General features: G+C 36.4%; 2 protein-coding genes across 2 annotated transcripts; both read left to right on the forward strand.

The window, feature by feature from the left end:
- Positions 1–366: 366 nt before the first annotated feature.
- On the forward strand, positions 367–19,321 carry LOC114523959. The gene is made up of 6 exons (XM_028545026.1): positions 367–502; positions 7,676–8,470; positions 9,041–9,431; positions 10,358–10,406; positions 18,405–19,137; positions 19,248–19,321. The coding sequence occupies exons 2-6, from the start codon at positions 7,732–7,734 to the stop codon at positions 19,319–19,321; spliced, it is 1,986 nt and encodes a 661-aa protein (XP_028400827.1). The 5' UTR covers positions 367–502; positions 7,676–7,731.
- On the forward strand, positions 19,289–24,013 carry LOC114524095 (tetratricopeptide repeat protein 28-like). Its single transcript, XM_028545212.1, has one exon. The coding sequence runs from the start codon at positions 19,323–19,325 to the stop codon at positions 23,097–23,099; it is 3,777 nt and encodes a 1,258-aa protein (XP_028401013.1). The 5' UTR covers positions 19,289–19,322; the 3' UTR covers positions 23,100–24,013.
- Positions 24,014–24,582: the final 569 nt, after the last annotated feature.

The following is a 24,582-nucleotide window of genomic DNA, read 5'->3' on the forward strand; positions in this document are numbered from 1 at the left end:
CGACCGAATCTCAATACAAAAAGAAATGATAAAACTTCAAAAACCCGCCCGATTGGATCGAAGATATTGTTGGGCAGTTCCCTACAATTCTTTGCCAATTCCTTGTCAAGTTTTCCTTGACGGCCGTACACACGGGCATTTTCCTTGTTTAAAAGCTATCATTATTCGAGACTAGCTTTGGAACAAGGCTCTTTGTCAGGGAAAACCTGTCATTTTCTTCGCGTACACACGAGCAAATAAAACTTGTCAAGGAAAACTTGTCAAGGAAAACTTGTCAAGGCCGGAAACCTGCATGCCCGTCTGTATGGGGCTTAATTGACGTTACGCGTCATTACTGAATATTTATTTTAGAGAATATTACATTGTTGTGTAGGAATATTGAATTTACTTCTACTGTTAATCAGAACTCGTATAACATGAGCTGAAAGCCGAAAATAAACCATTGGAATACATCGCAGCTAACCAGTGAATTAATTGAATGAAACTGGACAATCTATGAATTGTAAGTACGCGAATGTATGGTTCAAGGAAATGGCGTGATTTTATATAATGTCACTGAAATAATTATAAGCGAATGTTTTGTACAATTGTCCATATCTTTTGGTAGTTAAAGCGTTCTTACAAGGCAAGGAGTTCCGATTAAGTTCCCCTAACGGCATGGTATATCTCGGTCATTCTTATTACAATGCAAGATTTCAAATCATATAAGTTGCGGTCTGGCGTCTGATTGTATTACAGACAGCAAACATTCTTTCATGATTGTATACTTGTATACGACCAAACGATTGATATAAATAAATTAGACGTTAACTAGGCGTTTAGTATCAGAGAAAAGTGATTTATGATCTGGATAGTTTTGCTAATTTGAAAGTTTTGCTAGGCATGCTCTGCCATTGCACTTTTAGGTTTTAATTCACGGTACGGCGTCGTCACGCATTCAACATAACAAAATAACATATCGTAACGCAACAACACGGCCCTTACATGGCCCTTTCAGAACATATGGTATTCACCGTGTTCATATTTTACATAATGATTTACTCCATGAAAAAATACAATCCAAATACTATCCTCGACTTTGGATCACGCCATAGTTTTGCTAATTTTCTCGCTCTACTTTGCATGTTAATGATTGTATGAAATATCCAACCGATGAAAATTAATATTCACTGTTTTCAAAACAAAACGAAGCGAGACGGTTGCTAAGAGTTCACTTGAAGAACGAGTTACTATTTGCGACGTTTCGGTTAGCATTGAAAGGAAAAGTATATATATATATATATATATATATATATATATATATATATATATATATATATATATATATATATATATATATATACTACAATGTCAATGATTTGACATGGCTTTGCAAAGCAAACGTAAATTTGCGATCTCATATATATGTGTGGCATGCTGTGCAACTGTTCCTCTTATGTGTCTTTGACGTTGCGTCGTGGCTTTGTCAAATTATCACGTATTCAGCGTGTTCACATTTAACAAATGATTTACTTCATATTCCGTATTTGGGCACACATTTGAGGATCTTGACACTCAATTATACATGTCTATCAACTTCATCCAGTTCTACTTCGATGATAATTATTATTCTAGGCATTTCAAATACAATATTAAAACAAGACGGTTGCTCAGCGCTATAATCGATCAAACGAGTTCGATTATGTAACAAACTCCTCTTCACAAGTATTTGCATATAGAGCTTTAATGAGTTGTTTTGTTTCTTTGGGTCACATAGAATCCGGAATAATAGCGACTGAACTGGGTTGAGCTGATGAGCTCCATTTTTCTATTGAAACAAAACAATATTTGTGCCCCGTTTACACTACACTCGATTTATTGGCACGGCACGGCTAAAATGAGTACCCGTGCCCTTTTTATTCGTGCCCGGCCTTTGTATTGATAACCTGAACACTAATAAAATTGGGTACGCGTACACATTTATAGGCGTGCCGTGCCAATAAAATGACGGTAGTGCAAACGGAGCTTTGGAGACAAAATGGTTCGCTAACGCACAATCTATATGGAAAAAATTCAGAACAGGGTGGAAATCGAGAAGTAAGGCGAACACAAAACATTCTCAAGGTAGAAAGTGATGAAAATTCAAAAGTGTTATTTGCTTTTGAAAATGAAATATCCGGCTGAATGTTTGGGTTTTGAACAGTGATGTTATATAGATTTGTGTGGAAGATTTTATTGGATATATTGATGTTCCAGATGAAGTTTTCCACAAGCACTTTGTGCCTATTTGTACCGAATGATCGACTCGATAAATCTGCATAATATATTTATGTAGTTATAAATTAGAATGCAGTTTGTGGCGCAGACACATAGCAGCCTAGCCACCTGCAGCCCTTCTTAACTGCAGCCTTTTTATTAAAATTTAATTGGAAGCATGGCTTGTCGGTCGAATAGGTATCGCATCAATTAACATTGACTTGGCTTCCAATAACTTCAAACCTTAAGAGCAGAATTTATACTCCCGTCAACGAGGGAAGAATCACATTTTACCAGCCCCGCGTGTAGGAAATGTAAGTATTGAAATTTGAAATAGTTTTGAAATTTGTTTTCTTCAATTTTTGTTATTTTTTAAATATTTTTCGTCGTCTTATCACATCTTAGGCCAATTTTCTGATGCGCGATTCGATTTTGCTCACATAAAACATAATACCTCTTCATGACGCACAAATACACCGTTCTTTTAATGCTGCTCGATTAAGTTTAGGTTCAACTGGCGTAAGAATATATTTACATCTTGATTTAGGTTCTATTTTAATAATATCGCTGCTATTTCGCCGTTTAAAGATATGGTACCGCATGGCGCGTAAAAACGTCGCACATGATTGAAAAAGAATACGACCAAGCTCTAACGCGTCATGAACCATTTATATTATATTCGTGAACACATTACACATATTACACTGCACACTAATATAAGACTGGCATACGATAGGCGCGCCAGAGCAGATGTTTTGTTTAACTGAAAACTATGATAGTTTAAAATTTATTTTCTTTTGGAAAATCAAAAACTTTGAAAAATCGCACCGCGTTGCCAAATCGCGTCCGGTCTGTGGGGGGCATTAGGGCTGGATTTCCACTTGCAGAGAAATAGTTCGCTAGCGAAATATTTGCATATATTTTCTCTTAAAATGAATAGGGTGAAGCTAAACTAATTTAGTTATTCTGTGAAAATTCTAAAGAAAATATGCGAATATTTCGCTAGCTAACTATTTCTCTGCAAATGAAACCCACCCTAACTTGGTGAGCTAACAACCGCGCGAGGTCTAAAAGCTCAGCTATTAGCGCACGTGTGCGACGGGCTTAAGGCACACTCGTTTGTTTGCAGATTAATTAAATTGGGCAACTGCGGCGTGTCTTTACATGGAGAGTTATCCGGAAATTGCTGCAATTTATGGATTGAACTGTATTACATATCTCCTTCGAAACAGTTCAGGCCTCTAAGGGCCTGTTTACATGGAGCGAGTTATCCCGGCTAGGCGAGGTAAAAAGCGCGCATTACATCAAAGGCTTAACCTAGGCAGTTTAGGCAGTCTTCACCTCGCCTAGCGGGGATAACTCGCTCCATGTAAAACATGTATAGACGAATTAAATTAGGGTTGGGATCATTAAAAGGGGCAGTCATTTTTTTCGGAGGGGGGTTCTATAGATCTCTTAGGGTTTCATGTTTTAATGAATGCGCGTGTGTAACTCAGATGCATAGATTGGGCTTAGTTTATCTGTTGTATTTTGGTCGCATCGAATGCAATTCAAACTATGAACGAGGCGTATTATTTCACCTATTGCCGTGTTTAAATTGTATCTGACGCGATCAAAATACGATGGATAAACTCGGCCTGAAAGGCAGGTTTTAATGTTTAATAAGTCATCGTAATTCACACGCCTTTCTTGAAATTCGTTGTTATGCGAAGTCTGACGAAGTATGAAAACCGAATTCTAACAAATTAAAACAAATGATGACATGCATATGCGAGTTAAGACCGATTATGTCAAATGATTATATGTCATATAATCAAACCAGCGTTAATGATATTGTGATGGTTCTTCCCTGAGTTATCAACCCAAATATTATAGATAGCCATGGTTGAAACCACACCATCGATCTTTGGTTTACTTTATAAGGCATTTAGGTCACGTGTTATCCTTTATTCCCGTAAGTAACCTCACTAACCTGTAATTCAAAGCATAGAGTAGCATACAGACACCATCAGAAACAATAATATGAACCTAACAAAAATGTTAACTTTGTTACATATTTTGGGTTAGATTGAGTCAGAGTGCCTATAGTCGATTGTATAGGCATCTTCACTCATTTTTCACTTATACTATATATTCTTTCAGTCTCGCAGGCTCGATGCTGCTGTGTTCGTAATCTCCCCATTATATCATGTATCGCTTAATAACACTTTGCGATTTAATAAAATAACCAAAGTTGGCACAGCATGTGGCTTGCTGGTGCATTCTAACTATTCAACAATTAGACAACGAGTCCAAGTTGTCTATGAGCGAATAGTCAACGAAGACGAAGCCTGAGTTGACTATTCGCTCACAGACAACGAAGGCGAGTAGTATACACCCTGTACCTAGATATACTAGAAATACATTGCATGCAAAGTCGTCCCCTCGCCTGAAGCAATAAACTTTAAACAATAAACAATATTTTAAGCTATAAACAATATTTCCATCACTGAAATTCTATAATACTCGTTTCTGCTGAATGATCGAAGTCGTAAAGTAAAATCCTATATCTTGGTACAATTATAAAGTCGACTCTCGAGCTATCAAATTCGACTATAATATAATCATAATTGTGCTACGAATAGTTTTAAATACTACAATTCTTAGCGAAATTTCAATTACTTTTTAAACAAATTCACCTTTTAAAATAAGTACTTTCCAAATCCAAATCATTTCAACGAAATTGACGAATAAATTCAAAGAGGGGTCATACTTTTGTTGATAAATCCACATATTAAACTTACAAAATACTTGTATACTTTAAAATACAAAATCTACCATTTACCTGTTCAAAAACACTTTAAAAATGCTTCAAAATCGTAGATTTTTTACCATCCATTGGAATGAAAATTTTTCTATCCAAAGGCATCTTTTACATTATATTTTAATCAATTTTACGAGTCAATTTATCGTATATTTTTAGGACCATCCAAATGAAAAATATTATTTAAAAAAAGTTTTATAATTGAAAATATCAGTTATGCTGACGTGAACCCAAATTTTAATTTAGCAAATCGCACGTTTGTAAACGTTTGCTAGTTACCAGTTTTAACTCGTCTTATACTCACGCATGCGCATAACTTACAAAAACGCACAACGTCCATGACATAATGGCGGACAACTTTCATTTCGCATTTGCATTCCTGGGCGTAATTAAAATCTCCGGGCGGAATTAGTACCCTCGCCCGGTGGGATTAATTTCGAGAAAATAATCGATACACCGCAATTACACCGAAAAATAATTTAATTAATTCAATTTTATACGGTCGCGCGAGCGAGTTTTTCCCAAACGTTCACCATAGTCACCGCTTAGTTGACTTCGCGTAATAATCCGAGGTCGCTCGACCAATCAAATGCCAGTATTTTCAATAATCACCTTTGTAATTATATTAATATCTCATATGAGTCACCAGTAATAACTCTCGCAGCTCAGTTCTGGAGATTCTGTAGCTTTGCTTTTAAATATTCGTCACAGTTACCCCAGACTATTGAGCAATAATCAAAGTGTGGTAGCACTAAAGCTTGATAAAGATATGTAAGAGTTTTGAGGAAACTAGTGCTGTCTAAGCACCTTTCAACTTTATTTAATACTTTTCCACAATGATATCTTGAAAAAGGTGATTTCATCTCTCAAATTTTAATTCGTTCAAGGTTTTCTGCCACGCTCAAGTTTTTCTGTGCGTGTCTCTATTAATCTAGTGTCATTCAGATGTTTATTGGAATCGAAATAAGAGTTTATACTGAAAGTTGTTTTTTTATGCTCTTCGATATTAGGTTTAGAAATGAAAATATCAGTTTCGTTGTATTTTGTATTGCTCAAATTATTCAGACTTAAGACGAAGGAAAATTTTCTTTCGTCATTGGATTAATGTTTGATGCAAATTGAAGAGCATCTTGAAGAGCCTGGCAACATTAGAGCCCTAGAATATTTGTACGAATGTCTTGAAGGAAATACCTGGTCGAGTGACCCCGGATATTCATTATCAACATTGACTCACAAGGCAAACTTGTCCGTGCAAATACGAAATTTGGCAATGATTGGTCTGCGAAAATGCTTTGCAATAACCTTTTAATAACCTTTGCAATAACCTTTGTTAACCGGTCATTGTATGTATTTTGGGTAATTTTTCGGAAGATTATCCCCGAGCCGGTGCGGAGCGCACCGTGCGAGAGTACTAATTCCGCCCGGAGATTAGGAATTACACCCGGGACCCGGGAGAACATAGCGGAATCCAAAGTTGCCCAAATGTCATGGACGTTCAATGGTCATGGTACTTGCGCGCATGCGCGAAATGCGAACAAGTGTAGACTGGTAATCAGCAGCTTCCTGATTGGCTAAGACGAAACGTTTGTGTTTCAGTGAAAAACGTCAGCAATTTAATTGTCATTTTGCAAACTATTTTTTAAAAAAATGTTTCGAAAACAAAATATGAAATGTGGAATCAAATAACAGATAAAACACTGGGAAGAGTTTAAAATATTATCAGAACTGGAGGAATTAGCGGTGAAAAGGAACAACTCGATTATAATCCTTGAAATGGTAGGAGCCTATTTTGTTTATTTCGAGGTTTATTTCGTGTTTGCTGTACGAATACATTTTATGACCTTGGTACAGTATGTCGTTTTGCTCGGTTTTGCGAAGACGTGACCGACTATCTAAGGCTTTACATCATCGTTTTAACTTCCAAAATAGTCCTTAAAAGTGTAATTCGGAGTTTTAATATAACAAATATCACTTTAAAGGTTTATATATAGTCGACTGCAATCACTGCATGAATTTAATAATCGAAAAACAACATTCGACGTTCACTGCTTGGTTATTTATGTTATTTGGGCTGTTTTGATGTTTTGAAGGTTTAGCTATAATGAAGTATTATTAAACTGTGAAAGTCTATAACTTAATGCAACGGAAAGCAGCAGGAAAACGGGTGATTTCACTTCACCTTTACGACTGTGTTTGTTTCCGAAATATTTGAAACATCAGCTATCGGCTTTACATTTAGGACATTTCATAATATTGAAGGTTAGGTCTGGCTAGCTCAGGAAATATTTTGCTTCGTTTGAAATGGCGAGGGGTTGCTGCATGCATGTATTTCTAGTTATCTTCTTACAGAGTATCTAAACATTTGCACACTAGTACTGATCTATATTATAAAATTATAATTCAAGTTTTTGATTTGATTGTTTTTATGGTATGGGTAATAATTTTAATACGCAATCTAAAATCAGTCGAGTGAAATCGCCGTCTAAAAGTCTCTTTACTCGTTTATTTCTCTGTTCTAAACGATGACTTTCATACTTCCAATAATATTATCATTTTTCAAATAAATCATATTTCAAATTTCATATGACCAATAATATTTTTATAAAACTATATGTTAAAAATTCCTTCTCTCTCCAGTAGGCATCAAGGAATTTGAATAATTGGTTTGGTACGTTCCAAGAAATATCATCTAAATGGCAGCAAAACCCTTTTCAAACGAAGAATTGAATTTCTTCAAATTTTCATCCATCGTTTTTGACGAGTTTCCGAACATGCTACGTGCGACATTTGTGAAACTTTGGAACACAAAGATTTCAAAAGTTCTTGGATGTAATGAATGGGACGACACACCCGAAGTCCGCGCCCTTTTTTTGAAACACGAAGGAGGAACGACTGACGTACCAACCAACACATCGTACCATGATTGGGATTGTACAAATCTGTTTAGAGCAACCATTTACTCGAAGACCTTCGGAATCTCCACCATGTTCAAGATTCAAACACTCAACGACCAATATATAAAAGGGAGAAAAACCAGCGAATTTCACCCCTCGCTGATCAGTCCAGGCGGAGTCGAAGAAGAAACATTAACTTTAGCCATTGACCAAGTTCGACTTCTTAGAAACCATCTGTGCCACTTGTCCAAATCCAAAATGAAAAAAGCTGATTTCTTAAAGTATGTTCAACTCGCTAAAGATGCTTTTGCTGCAACTGGATACTCGACCTTTCGAGTTGATTATATTGGCAATCTTAAAGAGGATGATTTTCCAACTAATGAAGTTAATAGGTTAAGAGGAACAGTCGAGTGCATTTATGAAAGAGTAACAGAAATGATACGCACAATGATCGATAACAACGAACTCTTTCAAGTAGCGGTCAGAAGATATTCTAATAGAGCTGAAGACAATCCAGGGGATCAACGTAATGAAACAGGTAATAGTGTCATTGATAAACCGAATTCCTAATTCTTCCCAACTATGATGAAATCTATGCAAATATATGGGACAAAAATTATGTATGATCGAAATTTGCTGGATTTTTATGCGAAATACATTTTGACCACACTATGTGAGAATATGAACTGTGCTACACTGACAAGCTATTCAAGTTTCAAAAAATTAGGTGCAGAGGCGTTGACCATCAGAAAATCTTTGAAATCTGGATTTTTACCGCTTCTGTAAGTCGAAAATGAATTCAAACGAATTTATGCATGGTCGAAAATAAAAACCCCAATTTGATTGATTAGCAATATTTTTGTAGAGCGTATTTTGCATATTTTAGAGACATCTTGAAATAATGTAACCATTTCAAAAAGTAATATCCCCATGAATTACTATTAAAAATACAACTATAATATATCAAAATCTAAGTTAGTCCTTTCTCAACGTTAGTTCTTTCTCAAAAGGCAAATCAATTAAATTTCCTGAAACTTCGATAGTTTGTTTTATTCACAATTCTCACAGAATTTATAAACCATGTCAATTTCGCGTAATTTCCCCCTAGGCTGTTTAGCAAAGGAAGGAGTTATTCTCGTAATATTTGTCAACGGAAGAATAAAGCATGAACAAGAGCCAAAAGATTTGGACATAGAAGCTTCTATTGGCGATTTGCATGATGCACTAAAAAAAGATCCTCGCTTAGTACGTGTTCTCGAGAACGCAGTGAAAAGAGCTTTGGGTTCTGAGAAACATGACCAAGAAATAACAAACATCGAAAAAGGAAGTCTTCTTGTTTCATTGCACTGCTTTACAGATGAACGGTTTCTTGAGGTTTTGGATGATTTTGAATCCAAAAGGCTTCAGGAAAGTTTTCTGAGGGAACTTTTGCTGATTGGAATTGAAATGGAGGAAATAGAGATTAAGATACTAAACATGGAGGAGGTGAATAAAGAAAGGTATGTATATGAATGTGCTTTACGACCATATTTCATACTCGCTCAGAGGTTTATTACATCAGGGAATTGTGACAGAACAATACCACTGGTTATGTGCATGCGCAGCAAGTAATGATGGAATCAGCAACGTCCTGTTCGTCAAGATAGAAGTATTGTATTTCAATGAAAGCAATGTAGCTGCAATTTCGCAAAAGTTTTCGTAAAAACGTTTTATGTTTTTACGAAAAATGCATTATGCAAAACAAAACATGGAGATTATATTAAAGTTTCTTCGTCAACTGAAAAACATGAAAAGCAGGTGCAACTTTAAGTTTTTATAATCATTCGCACAGTTATGAACATAGTGGATATTACGTAATCACAACCATAGATGACGTTTTAAGGCCGACCCACATCGGACGCGTTCCGCCAACGCGATTTTTAAGAAATTTTACGAAAGTTTTCAAAAGCTACTAAGTTTTCCAATGCAGTGATATTCTTGGTAATTATAGAACGATAGTCATTTTGATTTGTCTGGAGCCTGTGTCTCTCAAAATGTTCTGAAAATGTTTGCTTCTGAAAAAAGAAAATTCGCGTCGCGTTAGCGAATCACGTTCAGTTTGTGTGGGCCTTTAAGGCCCCGTCTACACAATGCCGGAAGAATTTGAAAATGCAAGAGTATTCCCACGGTTACGCGTATCGTCCACACGTATCCGACGTTTTCGCCCACTGAAAACGGAAGAATCTGAAAACGCACCTCAGCTATTTGAAGTGTTTCTAACCCGTACGGGCTATATATATACTGGACAAAAATGTTAACGAGAATTCGTTATTCATGCATGGACCACTCACAATACTGCCAAGTTTACATTGAATACACAATAGCTATATAGTGTTAAGATATTTTCGCTAATAACTATTTGTTTACGGTAACATTTTTCTTCCAGGAATGCTGCTAAAACGAGGATCGCAATTAAAGAAGAAAATCTTGAAGAAGTAAGACGACCTGTTGAATTTGATATTAATATGCATGAACTAGAAAATCACGCAAGAAATTTCATTGCTTCATCTCGATTTTTGTTCGCTAACATTTGAACTGTCATGTGTTGTCAACACTAAATATAGTCAAATTCGCCAAGCCCAAAAATTCCTCTTCAAAACCTGGGAAAATATAAATCAACCAAGTTAATCTCTAGTTACCGGTTAGCTTAACCCTAGCCTAAGCGAATCTTTACATTAATTGCTTGTTTACAAAGTCGAATAACTTTATTCATAAATATTTTCTTAACCGATAGAAGTCACCGATTTAAGGGCTGTTTACATTAGCCCGGTTACCCGAAATTCAACGAAGCATGAGAGGCCTTTGAGGTATTGAAATAAGTCTTTATGACACCAAACAAGCACATGCTATTGTTGTGGTGATAATATGACTGGCAGGATCATGTTATCTGCTCATTTCAATACCTCAAAATCATCTAACGCTTCGTTAAATCTCGGGTAATTGGGCTCATGTAAACAGCCCGTTAAAACCCTGTTTAACCCAGGATTAGCGTATTTTTTCTGGAAGATGACTATTTGGAGTTAGGTTGGTATAAGAAGGCAATTGAGTATTTAAAATAGGCGTTAAAAGTTGCAATGAAATTGACAACTATTGTTGAGAAAAGAGAGTTGAGAAAATATACAAAAGCTATTGGCTGCTTAAAAAAAGTATTACTTAGCGACGATTAGATATAAGTAGCACATGGCAACGAAAATTTAGGCCGCGTGCTTATTTTGAATTAGGCCAATAATAATTATGAAGAGGCTATTAACTGCTTTAAATTAGCTTTGGAGACATTTACTGCCGCTAGAGACCATCTAGGAATAGTAAATAACTGCACAAGCGTTAACGCTTGTTATGGAGTTTTAGCTGCTGATGATCGCAGAAGAATTGCCTTAAGCCACAGATTGCGTAATATAGCTCATACACAGTAAATAGGTATGTTATAATAGGGATATAAAAAAGTTGGTGAGGGGACAAAGTAGTTTTTTATCAAACTATTCCGGGATATGAAAATTCAGATGGCCCGTATAAAAAAGTTAGAAAAAACTAATACAGCTTCACCTAGATATCTAGAGATGAAGGGCAACATGGCTATAAAGCATGGACGCTATGCACCGAGAACAATGACGTGTTGAGAAGGATTTAATTCCGCCCGTATATTTGCAGGGGTGTGACTAGAGATGTAATTGAAGGGGGTATTTATTCATATATTCAGTTTGCTAACATTTAAAGAATATATTTAGTGTTGACAACACATACATAGTCAAATTCGCCAAATTAGTCAAAAATTCTTCTTCAAAACCTGGCAAAATACAGATCAACCAAGTTATTTACCTCAAGGGACTGGTTAGCTTAACCCTAGCCGAAGCGAATCTTTACATAATTGCTTGTTTACAAAGTCGAATATTTTTTTTCATAAATAATTTCTGAACCGATAGAAGTCACCGATTTAAAACACTGTTCAACCCAGGGTTAGCGCATTTTTTCTGGAAGATGACTATTCGGAGTTCGGTTGGTATAAGAAGGCAATTGAGTATTTGGAATAGGCGTTAAAAGTTGCAATGAAATTGACAATTATGCAGTTCGCAATTCACTGCAGAAAATATCATACCTAAATTGAGTTGAGAAAATATACAAAAGCTATTGGTTGCTTAAAAAAAGTGTATTGCTTAGCGACGATTAGATATAAGTAGCACATGGCAACGAAAATTTAGGCCGCGTGCTTATTTTGAATTAGGCCAATAATAATTATGAGCAGGCTATTAACTGCTTTAAAGGGAAATGGCAACATATTTTTTTTCTTTACCAAATATAATAATACATATTAAATAAGGTATATAACGTTAAATAATAACTCAAGTTTGCATTACGCTCGGGTTATTCCGAATTTAAAAGCATTAATTTTCAGCATAAGGCCGCCATCTTTAATCGAACTTTCAAGCGATTAAAGAACCTCGCGTGACGTCACAACAGGGCAAATATTTCAAGATGGCGACTAAACATATAGAAAGTGAGGAAGATGTATTCGTCGATTTAGTGCCGTGTGAACCTATTATTGAACCTTATATGTTTGAACCTAATAAAATTGACGAAATAGAAAGCAGCGAAGATGACTCTTCTAATGAAGAGGATGAGTATGATGATGAATTTGATGCAGCGAATGCCTGGCGTCAAACAACACTTTCCTGGTGTAAATGCGGAAAGTGTACTAAAATGGAAAAAACAGTCGAGTCTTTTTGTTGCCATGAAAAGTCTTTAGATTACGACGATATGACGATATATTAAAAAAAGTAGAAAGTCAAGAACTTATGTGCATAACAGATTTGTCAGCTTTTCAACAAAATATGTTGTCAAAGGATGTACTGTGTGTTGATGTATCGCAGTATATGGAGGAAAACTGGCCATTGGGAGACGAGGAACTCGAACGAACACACAAATTATACAGACTTGTATCCTACAGAAGATGCTCAAGGTGGATTTTTGGTATATTAGGAAAACAAATCCGGCGAGCTTTCCCTTAATTCGTGTGTGTACACATCCATCCGGAAAATGTTTCCGTCTCCAGATGGTTTATACACGCATTTTAAGTTCTCAAAATGATTCGCTGATGAAAATTTGGGAGAATCCAGGAGTTAATTGTTCTTCATTGTGTCAGCCAGGTGATTATGAGAGTAATGAGACTATTTGTTTACGCATATGTCCCTCCTACAACCACAACTCAAAGAGCAGAATCTCTTGCTTGCTTTGCATCCACATCTTTTTGTTGCACATTTGCCTGAACATTCACATGTATCTTTATCACTCTCAGGATATGCCGGCTTGCTAAATCTACTGAATCGCTTGGCAATGATTGAGCTTTTACTTTCTGGTGGGTTTGCTTTTTGATATTGATCCACAAGGGAGGGTGGTTCTTTAGGTAGGACATTGATAGCATTAAGCTGTGCCTTTTTTATCGTTGGGAACTTATGTCGTAGCTTTAAGCTTTCAGACTGAGTGTGCTTTACATAACCTAAAATTAGAAAAATTTAATATATTTGATTTGTTAGGGTTAAACTTCGTTAAGACATTTATTGTTTAATATTAGTTATATTGCCTGGATTAAGTAAAAAAGTAATATATGAGGTAGACTATGCCTATTTGAATGAACATTTTGTGATTTCAAAGCACTAAAAACATACTTGTAACTTTTAATTTGTGATAATGATACATGTAGTTTGTGAAATTACACTTACTCTGCAAAACATCCCGGTGTGCCCTACTTGACAAATGCTAGACAATATTACTTGTCACTAGGAGAGCTCTGCACATAATGGGCTAGTTATATAGTCATTCGATCTTGTTAATCAACTTACTAAAAGTTAGGGCTTCTTTTATCTTCTTAGCAATAGCCTTTTCCCCCTTGTGTGCTTTTGGGTATGTTATTGCCCAACGATCTAAACCTTTGTTGGTTTTGGCTTGGCTTTTCTTGGAGTTCTCATTAAAATGCATGTTAGAGAAAAACAGCCTGAAATATTTTGATATGTTATACCTTGGGGCTACAGTATGGTTTCATGAATTATCAGCCAATCACCTTAAAACATAAGAATGGGGGTTTCTTGGCTTTTAAACATACATTTGTGACATAACTAAGAAAAGGGTCTTTAGACATTTAAAAAGTTCGATCCTTTCTTAACATTTCCTATGCTTTGAATACCAACTGGCAGTGATGGATTTGCGTGGGGAGTAGTGCGGGTATTGGGTACAAACTCTAGTCTAGGCCAAACAGGCTGCAGGAGGGGTGCTAATCTGGGTATCTAGTGTGCACCCCCCTCCCATACCAAACTGCTCTGGATCTATTTCTGCCAACTTGTCCTGTGTTCCTTTAATTACCTTACAAAAGCTATAATAATAGGATAATTAGAACTAAATTGGTTTTGATTTCACTTAGTTCTCAATAGGCAAACAAGTAACATGCACTCACATTTTGGTCACAGTTTTCTACCTGCATTAAAATTGCAAATACGTACCTCGCCATAAGTGAATGGAATGGATAGTAGACATTTTTAGAGGCAAACTGGTTGTCTATAGAATGCTTGGACTCAAGGGATGAAGTCTGGTGAAGATTTGATAGTTTCCGAACAGCAGAAATTAGTCGTGATTGTGTAAGGATTTCCTCGAGTTTCTTGTGTGCAGCTGACCCTGTATAGAATAGTAAATAGTATGTATTATAGACTTTCAAGAAATTACTATATAAAGTTTGGAAAAACTAGGTAACCTGTTTTAATCCATGCTCTATCCAACTCTCCATGGGTACATCTCTGGAAGATCTTATTTTCCCCGTGAACATGCACGTCTGTGATGTGATTTAGAAGACTTCTCTATTTTTCTTCTCTTTCATTTTCGTTTGTGGTTGAAATTGCCACCCAGTAAAGATGGTTACAAATTGACTGAAAAAGTTTTTGAATTTTCATATTTGATCGATATTTGTTACATGATGATTCTTATCGCACTAAAACTTGACTGCAAAACAACAAGATATGGGTAAATTAAAAACCTGCCGGATCAAGTGTGCCTATCAAACATTTATTATTTATTACGAAGACATTTTTGCAGAAAATTCAAAATTCGCCACGGCAGCAAAAAAGCTTGCTTTTCAACAGGTCGAACGTTTTTAAAAATCAATCTTTGGGGTACGAGTTCATGTACGCATTATCATGTAACGCTTTCTCACCGGCACAGCTGTTATATAGTGTTGCTTTGGACACAATAATATGGTCGTACCGGTCTGCGGCAAATGTTTATTTCACAAACCAATTCTTTCTGTATACCTATTCTATATAGTTTGAGCGGTTGTAGCCCATGTTATTTACGCTCCTAAATAGACCGTCATGTGTTTAAAGTGAGTATTGCCATCCTTCAAGAGCTTTCGAGCTTAAAGAATAAAGTGCCGTCGTGAAACTATCACAACGGCAATTGCTTCATGCTGTCGCAAATTTCAAGGACTGTCTGCATGTGACCTTTATGTTTAGTAGCATACAGTCCTTCCTAATTGAGATTATTACTAAATTTTATGCTGATCTCATGTTGCCTACCCCAATCCATGGCTTTATTGCCTTGAATTTCTTTGCCTTTGAGGCTTTCAAAAGCTTTTTCTTCACACCTAAGTTATATATAAATATAAGTTCTTACTAGGAAAAGTTAATCCTTTTTTTTATCGTTAAATTATGTTTTTTCGTATTGAGCTCTGATCAAATTATTTGGCAATTAGGCTTCTTACCCTTTGCAACATGCCACACATCGTAGTTGTGCTCTATAGCTGGCTTTTCATTTGCCATATACGCTGATACTTGCACGTGCCTGTCTGTCACAAGTTTTTTAACTTTTATGTCAGCACTCTCAAGGTACGAAAGTTGCCTTTTCAGGGACTCTAACTCCATCGCATTGGAGTTTTTGACTTCAGTACTCTAAAATATATATCAATATATCAGTTTTAACCACAAATGCAATAGAGCGTTTGCAGATGGCGTCACATCTACCATGCCAGTATTTCAATTTTAGAAAATTAATTACTCTCGTTGGGAACACTAAAATAGCCACCATGGCTTTTGTTGATTTGGACTATGGAGAGTTAGAGTATCTATTATACATTGTAGCTAAACCTCCCAATTACCTTTATAACTTGAGTATCTAAAATAACGTTTTGCTCTACGTCAAGAGTACTTCCAGAACCAAGAAGGCCACTGTGGCCAGGACTGTCCACCCGCATGTCAGAAGCTATAATGACTTGTTTGTTCTTGAGTCCATCAATCAACATCTGCTGCTCTGATCTCCATAAGTTAAATATTGCTGGTATTGCGTATGAACTTTAAAGGTGTGACATTTCCCTTCTTTTAATACAGAGAATGTTTAAAGATTCCATAAACCTCAACATTTTATTCGATTCCATCCCCGTGGCTAAAATTGTTGACGTTATCAGTATGTTTAGAGAAGGAAGTCGATTTATTAAAGGACCAGTTGACCAAGAAAAGTCATGGTTTTGGTTTAACGAACACGATATATAGATCACGCAATAACTTCCGAGTATGTTTCCTATTGAAACTGAGCAGCTGCTTCCACATTTTTGGCAAATCCCAAAGATTTGCGTTAACGACTCTTCACAAATAATTATCTTTAGCTGATTCTCAATAGGCTTCTCGTTGGACAAAAGAATACGTTTTTCATTTTGTTCTGATTCTTCTTTCGTGAATTCTTTTTCAATTCGACTTTCTTCATCCGATAAGTTGTCAAATTCCGGACAGTAAGTCTCGTCCGAACTTTCATCACAATCGAATTCGCCCGGTTCTTCTGGTGGTGGTTCAGGGATCTCAGCGTGTGCTGTGCAAGATTCACTTGTTTTCGAGGAATCAACATGTTGACTTGTTTGACACTCATTAATTGTGACACTACATTCTTCAATACCATTGTCAGGTGGCTCAGTTTGAGAACCAGTTGAAGCTTTTTTAGGAAATTGCACTAGTAGATTTGACAACGAATTAACAGTAAGTAGTGTCTGTGTACCTTTTGTTGCTGTTGATAACATAGACTTCTTTGTCTGAGTAGCTTCACTCTTTCTAAAATATTCCACTGCGATGGTTTGGCAACTTGTAGTCCTGATGTTGCTACAATCAGCATTTAAAGTTTCTGATTCATCTGATTGTTCAGTAACAGTACCGATCGTGTTGTCGTCGTTGACGATTTCGTTTTCATTAGGCGGTAATTTGGATTTTGTAATCAACTCTTGAACCCTTCCTACGAAAGAAGAATGTTCAAAACCTGTATAAATTTGTAACGTTTTAACTGTGGAGTGTTAAATCTGCGTCTTCCTTACGTTAATGTTCTTCAAAAATCATAACCCATTATATTATCACCACCACATAACATTTTATTGTACTTACTTTTCGCCGTGCTAGAACTCCTGTTTGTCTCCTCTTCGATTGTCTGCAGTCATTACGAACCATATCAAGCGGCTTATTTTTCGTGGGTACTGCGTCAGGTTTGAGCAATAGTTTTCGCCTTTCTTGAAAATTTAATGTCGATAAAAACTGAGGAGAATGCGAAGGAACGTAAGCATCTTCGCTGAAATGCAGCGAACACAAACCCGAATACTGAGATGGCACGAAGCATTTTCGCTTGCAAAAATCGACCCATATCTTGTTTCTTTTTTTCTCGGTTTCGTTGATTATTTTAGGAAACGAAAAAAAGTGTATTTTTTTCTCGGGATTTCTTTTACTACTGCTATTACAGCCGTAAACTGGACAATACATCGCGAAAACAACACAAAGACAGCAGAATTCGTAATTTGCCGCGAAAAGCAAGCCCTGTTGTGACGTCACGCCGTAGGGAACTTGCATAACTACATAGCATAAAAAAAATCATAACAAGATGGCGACGATGAGTATTGAACGACACAGTTATGGAGATTTCGCTATTTTCTTTCATACTAAGAGGTAATCTAATAATTCAATCTAAAAAAAAATATGTTGCCATTTCCCTTTAACTTAGCTTTGGAGACATGTAGTCATGTACTGCCGCTAGAGACCATCTATAGGAATAGTAAATAACTGCAGAAGCGTTAACGCAGGCAAGAATGAAGCCACTTTTCGAAATCGAATTACAAGAATGTAAAATATTTGTTTATATTAAACTATATTGAATTATTAGCCCTTGTTTTTGACACGCAACTCTGCCTTACTCTATATTCTAATTAATAAATTCACTTACAAATGCCTGTACGCGAAGTTTGATACCAAACTCTAGGCTGTTGTCGAATGCAGATCAAATTACAGGATTAAACCTTGCATTTGATCTCATCTCTATCCAATTTCATATAGTTTCAATCCCTGGTTATAAAAAAGTTCTTTTAATAATTATATATATAATTGTTTAAATGCATTTTTAATAATGTTACCGTTGTACTCTACATTAATTTTTAGACAAGTAAATCAAAACTTGTGATGGAACCCAAGGAGCTAAATATTGGGAAGTTAGAAGCCATCAGAATGACGAATCATCTCGAAATAGCTACATGCACCGCACGTTCAGGAGATAACAACTTGAAATCAGGTAAGTATAAAGAGGCAATTGAGTGTTACGAAACAGCCATTGAAAGTTTAACTAAAATTGAAGATTTAGAACTTGCTATTTTCGAGTCCGCTCTACACACAAGTAAAGGCGAGGCTTATATTGGATTGAAAGAATATCAAAATGCTATTGACTGCTTCAAAAAGGGTTTATCACTTAGTGACGATAAGTTTCCAGTAGCAATCAGCAATGAAGGTTTAGGCCGTGTTTATTTTGAATTAGGCCAATATAAAGAGGCCATTAACAGTTATAAAATAGCTCTAGATGCAAGTACTGCCATTGGGGACAAAGCAAGGATTGCAAATATTCGCGCGCTTGTTGACGCTTGTTATGAAGTTTCAGGCGAAGAAAGAAGGGCTATTGAATACTTAAAAAAAGGCTTGGAAGGAGGTACTGCTGCTGATGATCGCAGAAAAATTGCCGTAAGCCACAGAAACTTATGCGACTGCAATTTGAGCATAGAGCGAATAGCAGAGGTTAATCGTGGTTTAGGAAGTCGTTATTGTCAACTAGAAAGAAATAAAGAGGCAGTTAAATGTTTCGAACAAATGTTAAGACTTATGGCCGTTATTGGCGACAAGAAAGGTATAGCTGATGCTAAGATGAGTTTGGGGAGGTTTTCAAATCGCGCTTTAGAGGTGCAAAACAGTATCGATGTGGGAAACGCTTTCATGAATTTAGGTCATTATGACCAGGCTATCGACTGTTTCAGAAACTCGTTACAGATAGCAACGGCAATCCGCGACCAGAAAGGTATAGCTATTGCTAGTATGTATTTAGGAAATGTTTACAAAAGATTAAAAGACTATGAAAAAGCTATTAGCTGTTTGAAAGAAAGCTTAGAAATTAGCACGACCATTGGCGATACGTATTTAATGGCAGAAAGCAATCGCCAGTTAGCTAATACTTATTATTCTTTAGGAAAGTGGGAAATCGCAATTAACCATTGGAAAAAAACATTAGAATTAGGAACAGCAATTGACAATCAAGAAATAATAGCAAAGACAAATTGCAGTTTAAGCTACTCTTACTTTCAGCTAGGAAGAAACGACGAGGCACTTTTTCGTCTCGAAGAAGCGTTAAGACTTATGACCGCTATTGGCGACCAGAAAGGGATAGCTGGTGCTAATATGAGTTTGGGCAGATTTTATCAAAGAACGAAAGACTATGAAAAGGCAATTAGCTTTTTGAAAGTCAGCTTAGAAATTAGCACTTCTATTAGTGATCAGTCCTCAATGGCAGAACAGAATAGAAATCTTGGTGATCTTTATGGTTGTATAGAAAAGTGGGAAAGCGCAATTGACTATTATAAGAAAACATTAGAATTGGGAAAAGTAATGGACGATCCAGGCGAAACAGCAAATGTCAAATGGAAATTAGGCATTTGTTACTTTGAACTAAAAAGAAATGAAGAAGCACTTCAATGTTTCGAAAAAGCATTAAGAATTTTCACCGCCATTGGCCACCAGAAAGGAATAGCTGAGAGTAATAGCCGTTTAGGTCACATCTATTCTTTATTCAGTGAATATGAAAAGGCATTTGCTTACTTAAAACACGCTTTAAAGATATATAATGCTATTGATGACAAAAATGGAATTAAATATGTCAGTAACGAATTGGGCCGTGTTCACTGCTCTTTAGGTGAATACAGCAAAGCCATCGAATGGCACAGAAAATCTTTAGAGATAGCAAAGACGGTCTGTGACCAAGCAGGTATCGTAGAAGCCAATTGTGATTTGTCTTTGATTTACCAAAGAATAGGAGAGAATGAGAAGGCCAGTAGCTATATAAAAGAAGGCTCTAAAATCGCCAAGGCTATGGGTAATCAGACATTAATTGCAAAAATCCATTTCTATTCAGGTAATATTTCTTTTAAATCCAAAAATTGGAAAAATGCAATTGACGAGTATAAGAAAGCATCCGAAATTTTCATAGCAGAGGGCGATCAAACTGCCATAATCACGATCTATGGCAACTTGGGAACTTGTTACCGTGAACTAGGAATGTATGAAAACGCTTTGAATTATCACAAAGAGAGTTTAGAATTAGCCAAAACGACTGGAATGCAATCAGGGATAGCAGAAGCCAACAGAGATATGGGCGTCATATATAGACTGAAGGGTGATAATGAAAAAGCCATTGAACATGGTACAAAAAGTTTAGAAGTAAGCACTAATATCGGTGAGCCGTTTATGATGATACGCAGTTATGAAGAACTTGCAAATGTTTATAAGAGTTTAGGAGAATACGAAGTTGCATCATCATATTTAGTAAAACTTATTAAAGTTCTTGAAGAGCAGTTCCAAAATACGGTTCCAGATGAGAACAAACTCTCCTTCACAATTTTTTTCTGCAGAGCCCATGGAGAGTTAATGAGTTGTTTAGTTTCTCTGGGGCGCATAGAATCGGGATTATTAGTGACTGATCTGGGAAGGGCAAAAGAGCTCCATTTTTCTATTGAAAGAAAACAAAATTATTTCGATGCACAATTGTCTCATTACGCACAATCAATATGGAGCAAAATTGAGAAAAGGGAAGAAAATCGAGAAATAGAGCGAATACAGAACATCCTTCAGGTAAAAAATGATGAAATTTCAATAGTGTTATTTGCGTTTGATTTCAATGAAGGGTCTCTGAAAGTTTGGGTTTTGAGTAGTGATGTCACCTTCAAGTGCTTGATGCCAGATGCAGCAGTGGATATATTGTTGCCCCTGTTGATTGGGCTTTTCACAATGACAAGTGTCAATGTTAATCGAGATTCTTCATTTTTTAAACTTGATTCACTTGCGAATGAACGTAGTTTTGAAAGTCACATGATCTCACCGCCAACCAAGCCATGTAAAGCAAAAAAGCTTGAAGGCTTGCACGAAAAACATTCCAGCGCCGATAATTCTAGCGATAAAAGTATTTTAAGAAAACTGTTCGATTTTCTCATTCAACCGATAAGAGATGCCGTCAAAGGAAATAAGCTCATTGTTGTTCCTCACGGGCCACTGTTTTTTGTACCATTTTCGTCCCTGATTGATGAAAATGGGAGATATTTATCTCAAAGTTACAGCATTCAAGTAACGCCCTCATTACACACTCTGACGTTAACCAAAGAACATCCCGATAATTCTGACCTCGGTTTTGCGTTGTTTGTTGGTAATCCAAAAGTTGGGAAAGTTTCTTTGTATGGCACAGATTTTACACCCACTGATCTACCTAAAGCAGCTGAGGAAGTTGCAAGTCTTTCAAAGCTCTTCACAGCAAGGCCTTTCGTAAAAGTTGAAGCGAAAAAACAGGTTATTCTCGGACTTTTAAGCGGTGCAAGTATAATTCACATTGCTGCTCATAGTGAACCAAAGAGGGGGGAAATAATGCTTGCTCCCGACCTTTCTTTAAATGAACCATCTTCTTCTCTTCCTAATCCAGATTCAAATCTCCTCTCACAGAACGATATTACAAGTATTTCATTGCAAGCTCGCTTGGTCGTCCTAAGCTGTTCTAACACAGGCAAAGGTGAGATTTCTCCAGAAGGTGTGATAGGTATAGCTCGGTCTTTTCTTGCTGCTGGAGCTCGCTCTGTTCTCGCCAAACTCTGGGACATTAGTGATGATGCAACAAAAGAGTTTATGGAAGCATTGTACGGGGAACTGCTTCAGGAAACACCAGTTTGTGAAGCTTTAAGAAGGGTAATGAACCTCTTTCAGCAACACGAGAGAGAAGATTACCGCTCCTATTTAATTTGGGCTCCATTTACTCTCTTTGGACATGATGTGATGTTTACAAAAGGCGACATTAAAACAATCAGAGAAAAATCCATTGAAATTCTGCCCGAATGTGGTTTTGCGTTGTTTGTTGGCAATCCAACGTCAGACTTGCCTAAAGCTACAGAGGAAGTTCATTCTTTTTCAAAGCTTTTCAAAGCAAAGGCCTTCGTGGAGGGCGAAGCCAGGAAACAGGTTTTGCTGGGACTTTTGAGCGGGGCTAGTATTATCCATATTTCTGCACATATTGAACCTAAGCAATGTGCAATAATGCTTTCTCCACGTGTCTCCTCGAATCAAAGTTCTTTGACTCTTGCTGAGCAGAATGACATTTTGACGCACCAGGATGTTCAGGGTTTTTCTCTGAAAGGTGGCTTGGTTGTTTTATGCCTGTGTCATTCTCAGCAAGACGAAATATCTCCAGAAGGTGTTGAAGTTTTAGCTCTGTCTTTTCTTGCAGCCGGAGCTCGCTCTGTTCTTACCACACTAAGGCACAGTGATGATGATGCAACAACTGAGTTTATAAAAGCATTTTATAATCACTTGCTGCATGAATCATCAGTCAGGGAGGCGCTAGAGAAGACAAAGGAACTCTTTGAAAAGCACGATAAAGAGGCGTACCGATCATTTGTAAGCCGGGCTCCGTTTAAAATCTACGGAGAAGATGTGATGTTTCAAAAACATGATATCGAAACGATAAGAGAGAAATCTAACAAAATGTTTTCTGGTTTTGTTATATTACCATCTGATGAGCTTACTGGTTCGTTTGAAAATCTTAACCTGCAAGATAAACCATAGTATAGGTAATCGCTGTCTATTCTGTAGTTCATGTTTAGGAAGGTTATTAATCTTACAGGTTCTGGTCAATATAAATAATTATTTGTAAGTTTTTTATTCTTTAGTCCTCGCTAATACAGAATGGGAGAGTAGACTAGCTGTAAAATTTTGAATTACATATTTTACTCAATCATGTAATCATGTACTTAGATTTGTGTGAAATTCAAGATGTGCATTGCTAACGTATCCAAATAGTTCATATAATATAATTACCTCAACCGCAGGATATGTAAACATCTGTGTTTTATCTTTTTGTGTGTGTATTGAGTGTAAATAAATAAATACTAAGTGTATTTATGCCAAATTTTGTGAGCGAATTTCATATCGGCCGATTAAAAATTGATTAAAATTTCGTTGAATTTCGTTAAAAGTTCAAACAAATTAAATTTCGAAGATTATGTAGACAAAGTAACTTTCTAGGGCTCTCCATATGCCCTAGTACAAACAGAAGTAGCTACTAAATTTATGTGAAATTTCTTCTGACCACAATTAACAGCTATTTTCCAGAGATTGGTGTGTGTTAGAGAACAATTAAGCGATTAATTCTATGGCATGGGGATCACCACGCAAATATCTTTCTGGTTTCTGGTGTAAGTATATAATTCAACATTCAACTTAGATTTAGTTTAGTAAACCTGCCTGAATGCAGGTGCATAGGCACCATAGGCACCATTTCTTGTTGCATCATCACATAAGTCATAGCTGATAAACCAATTCATCAATTGGAAATTCGAAGAGGCTGCCAAGCTTCATGCTACTCCATGTGGATCATGTAAATGCAATTCGATGCATTTTTCAAAAATGCCTTTTTCAACATTCAAAGATAGACGTACTTGTTTCGTGCGTGAAATTTTTCCCTCAGTTTCTGCTCAATACCATACAATGGTATAACTAATAAAGAATGTTTACGAGGGCAATGGTAAAGGTGAAAGATGGATTATTCCATTCATCGAGAAGAATGATTTTTATATACAACACCAAAAAAAATACCAACAAGATCCAATGTTATTGATTAAACAGTTTGTGTTTATGAGTAATTCCATGTTCGGATTCGTGATCAAATGTGTGCAAATACGATACGATTATTACTGTGATTAAATTTTATGAAAAAGCAACTGTGCATTGAGAAAAACTTGCACGCCTTGACGGTGCAATGGAAACATTCATTGCACGGTCAGTAAGATGGAATATTTTTATCTAATGCCACGCAACCACAAACACCGAACCAATTTCTTTCAAGAGGTAAAATGAATGAGGTAATATTACATACTTGCACTATTTCACTTTCATTGGAGGATAATGAAAAAATGCTCGTGAACAACGCTAGCTCTTCGCAGCTTCATATTAAGAAGAATTTGATTACTCGTTTTAAAATCCCAAAAGTTAATATTCCTCTCGAGTAAACAAATTTTTCGTTGTTCTCAGCAGTGTCGATTACCCAATT

Source organism: Dendronephthya gigantea, unplaced genomic scaffold, assembly GCF_004324835.1.
Source record: "Dendronephthya gigantea isolate DGI-Jeju-01 unplaced genomic scaffold, DenGig_1.0 000029F, whole genome shotgun sequence".
Classification (NCBI taxonomy): Eukaryota; Metazoa; Cnidaria; class Anthozoa; order Malacalcyonacea; family Nephtheidae; genus Dendronephthya; species Dendronephthya gigantea.

Bases quoted from the DNA above. Each gene is read 5' to 3' on its own strand.
- LOC114524095 (XM_028545212.1), top strand. From the start codon at position 19,323: ATGTATTTAGGAAATGTTTACAAAAGATTAAAAGACTATGAAAAAGCT.
- LOC114523959 (XM_028545026.1), top strand. From the start codon at position 7,732: ATGGCAGCAAAACCCTTTTCAAACGAAGAATTGAATTTCTTCAAATTT. The intron at 9,432-10,357 runs GTATGTATATGA...TTTTTCTTCCAG, and splicing joins GAGGAGGTGAATAAAGAAAG to GAATGCTGCTAAAACGAGGA. The intron at 19,138-19,247 runs GTATAGCTGATG...CATTATGACCAG, and splicing joins CGTTATTGGCGACAAGAAAG to GCTATCGACTGTTTCAGAAA.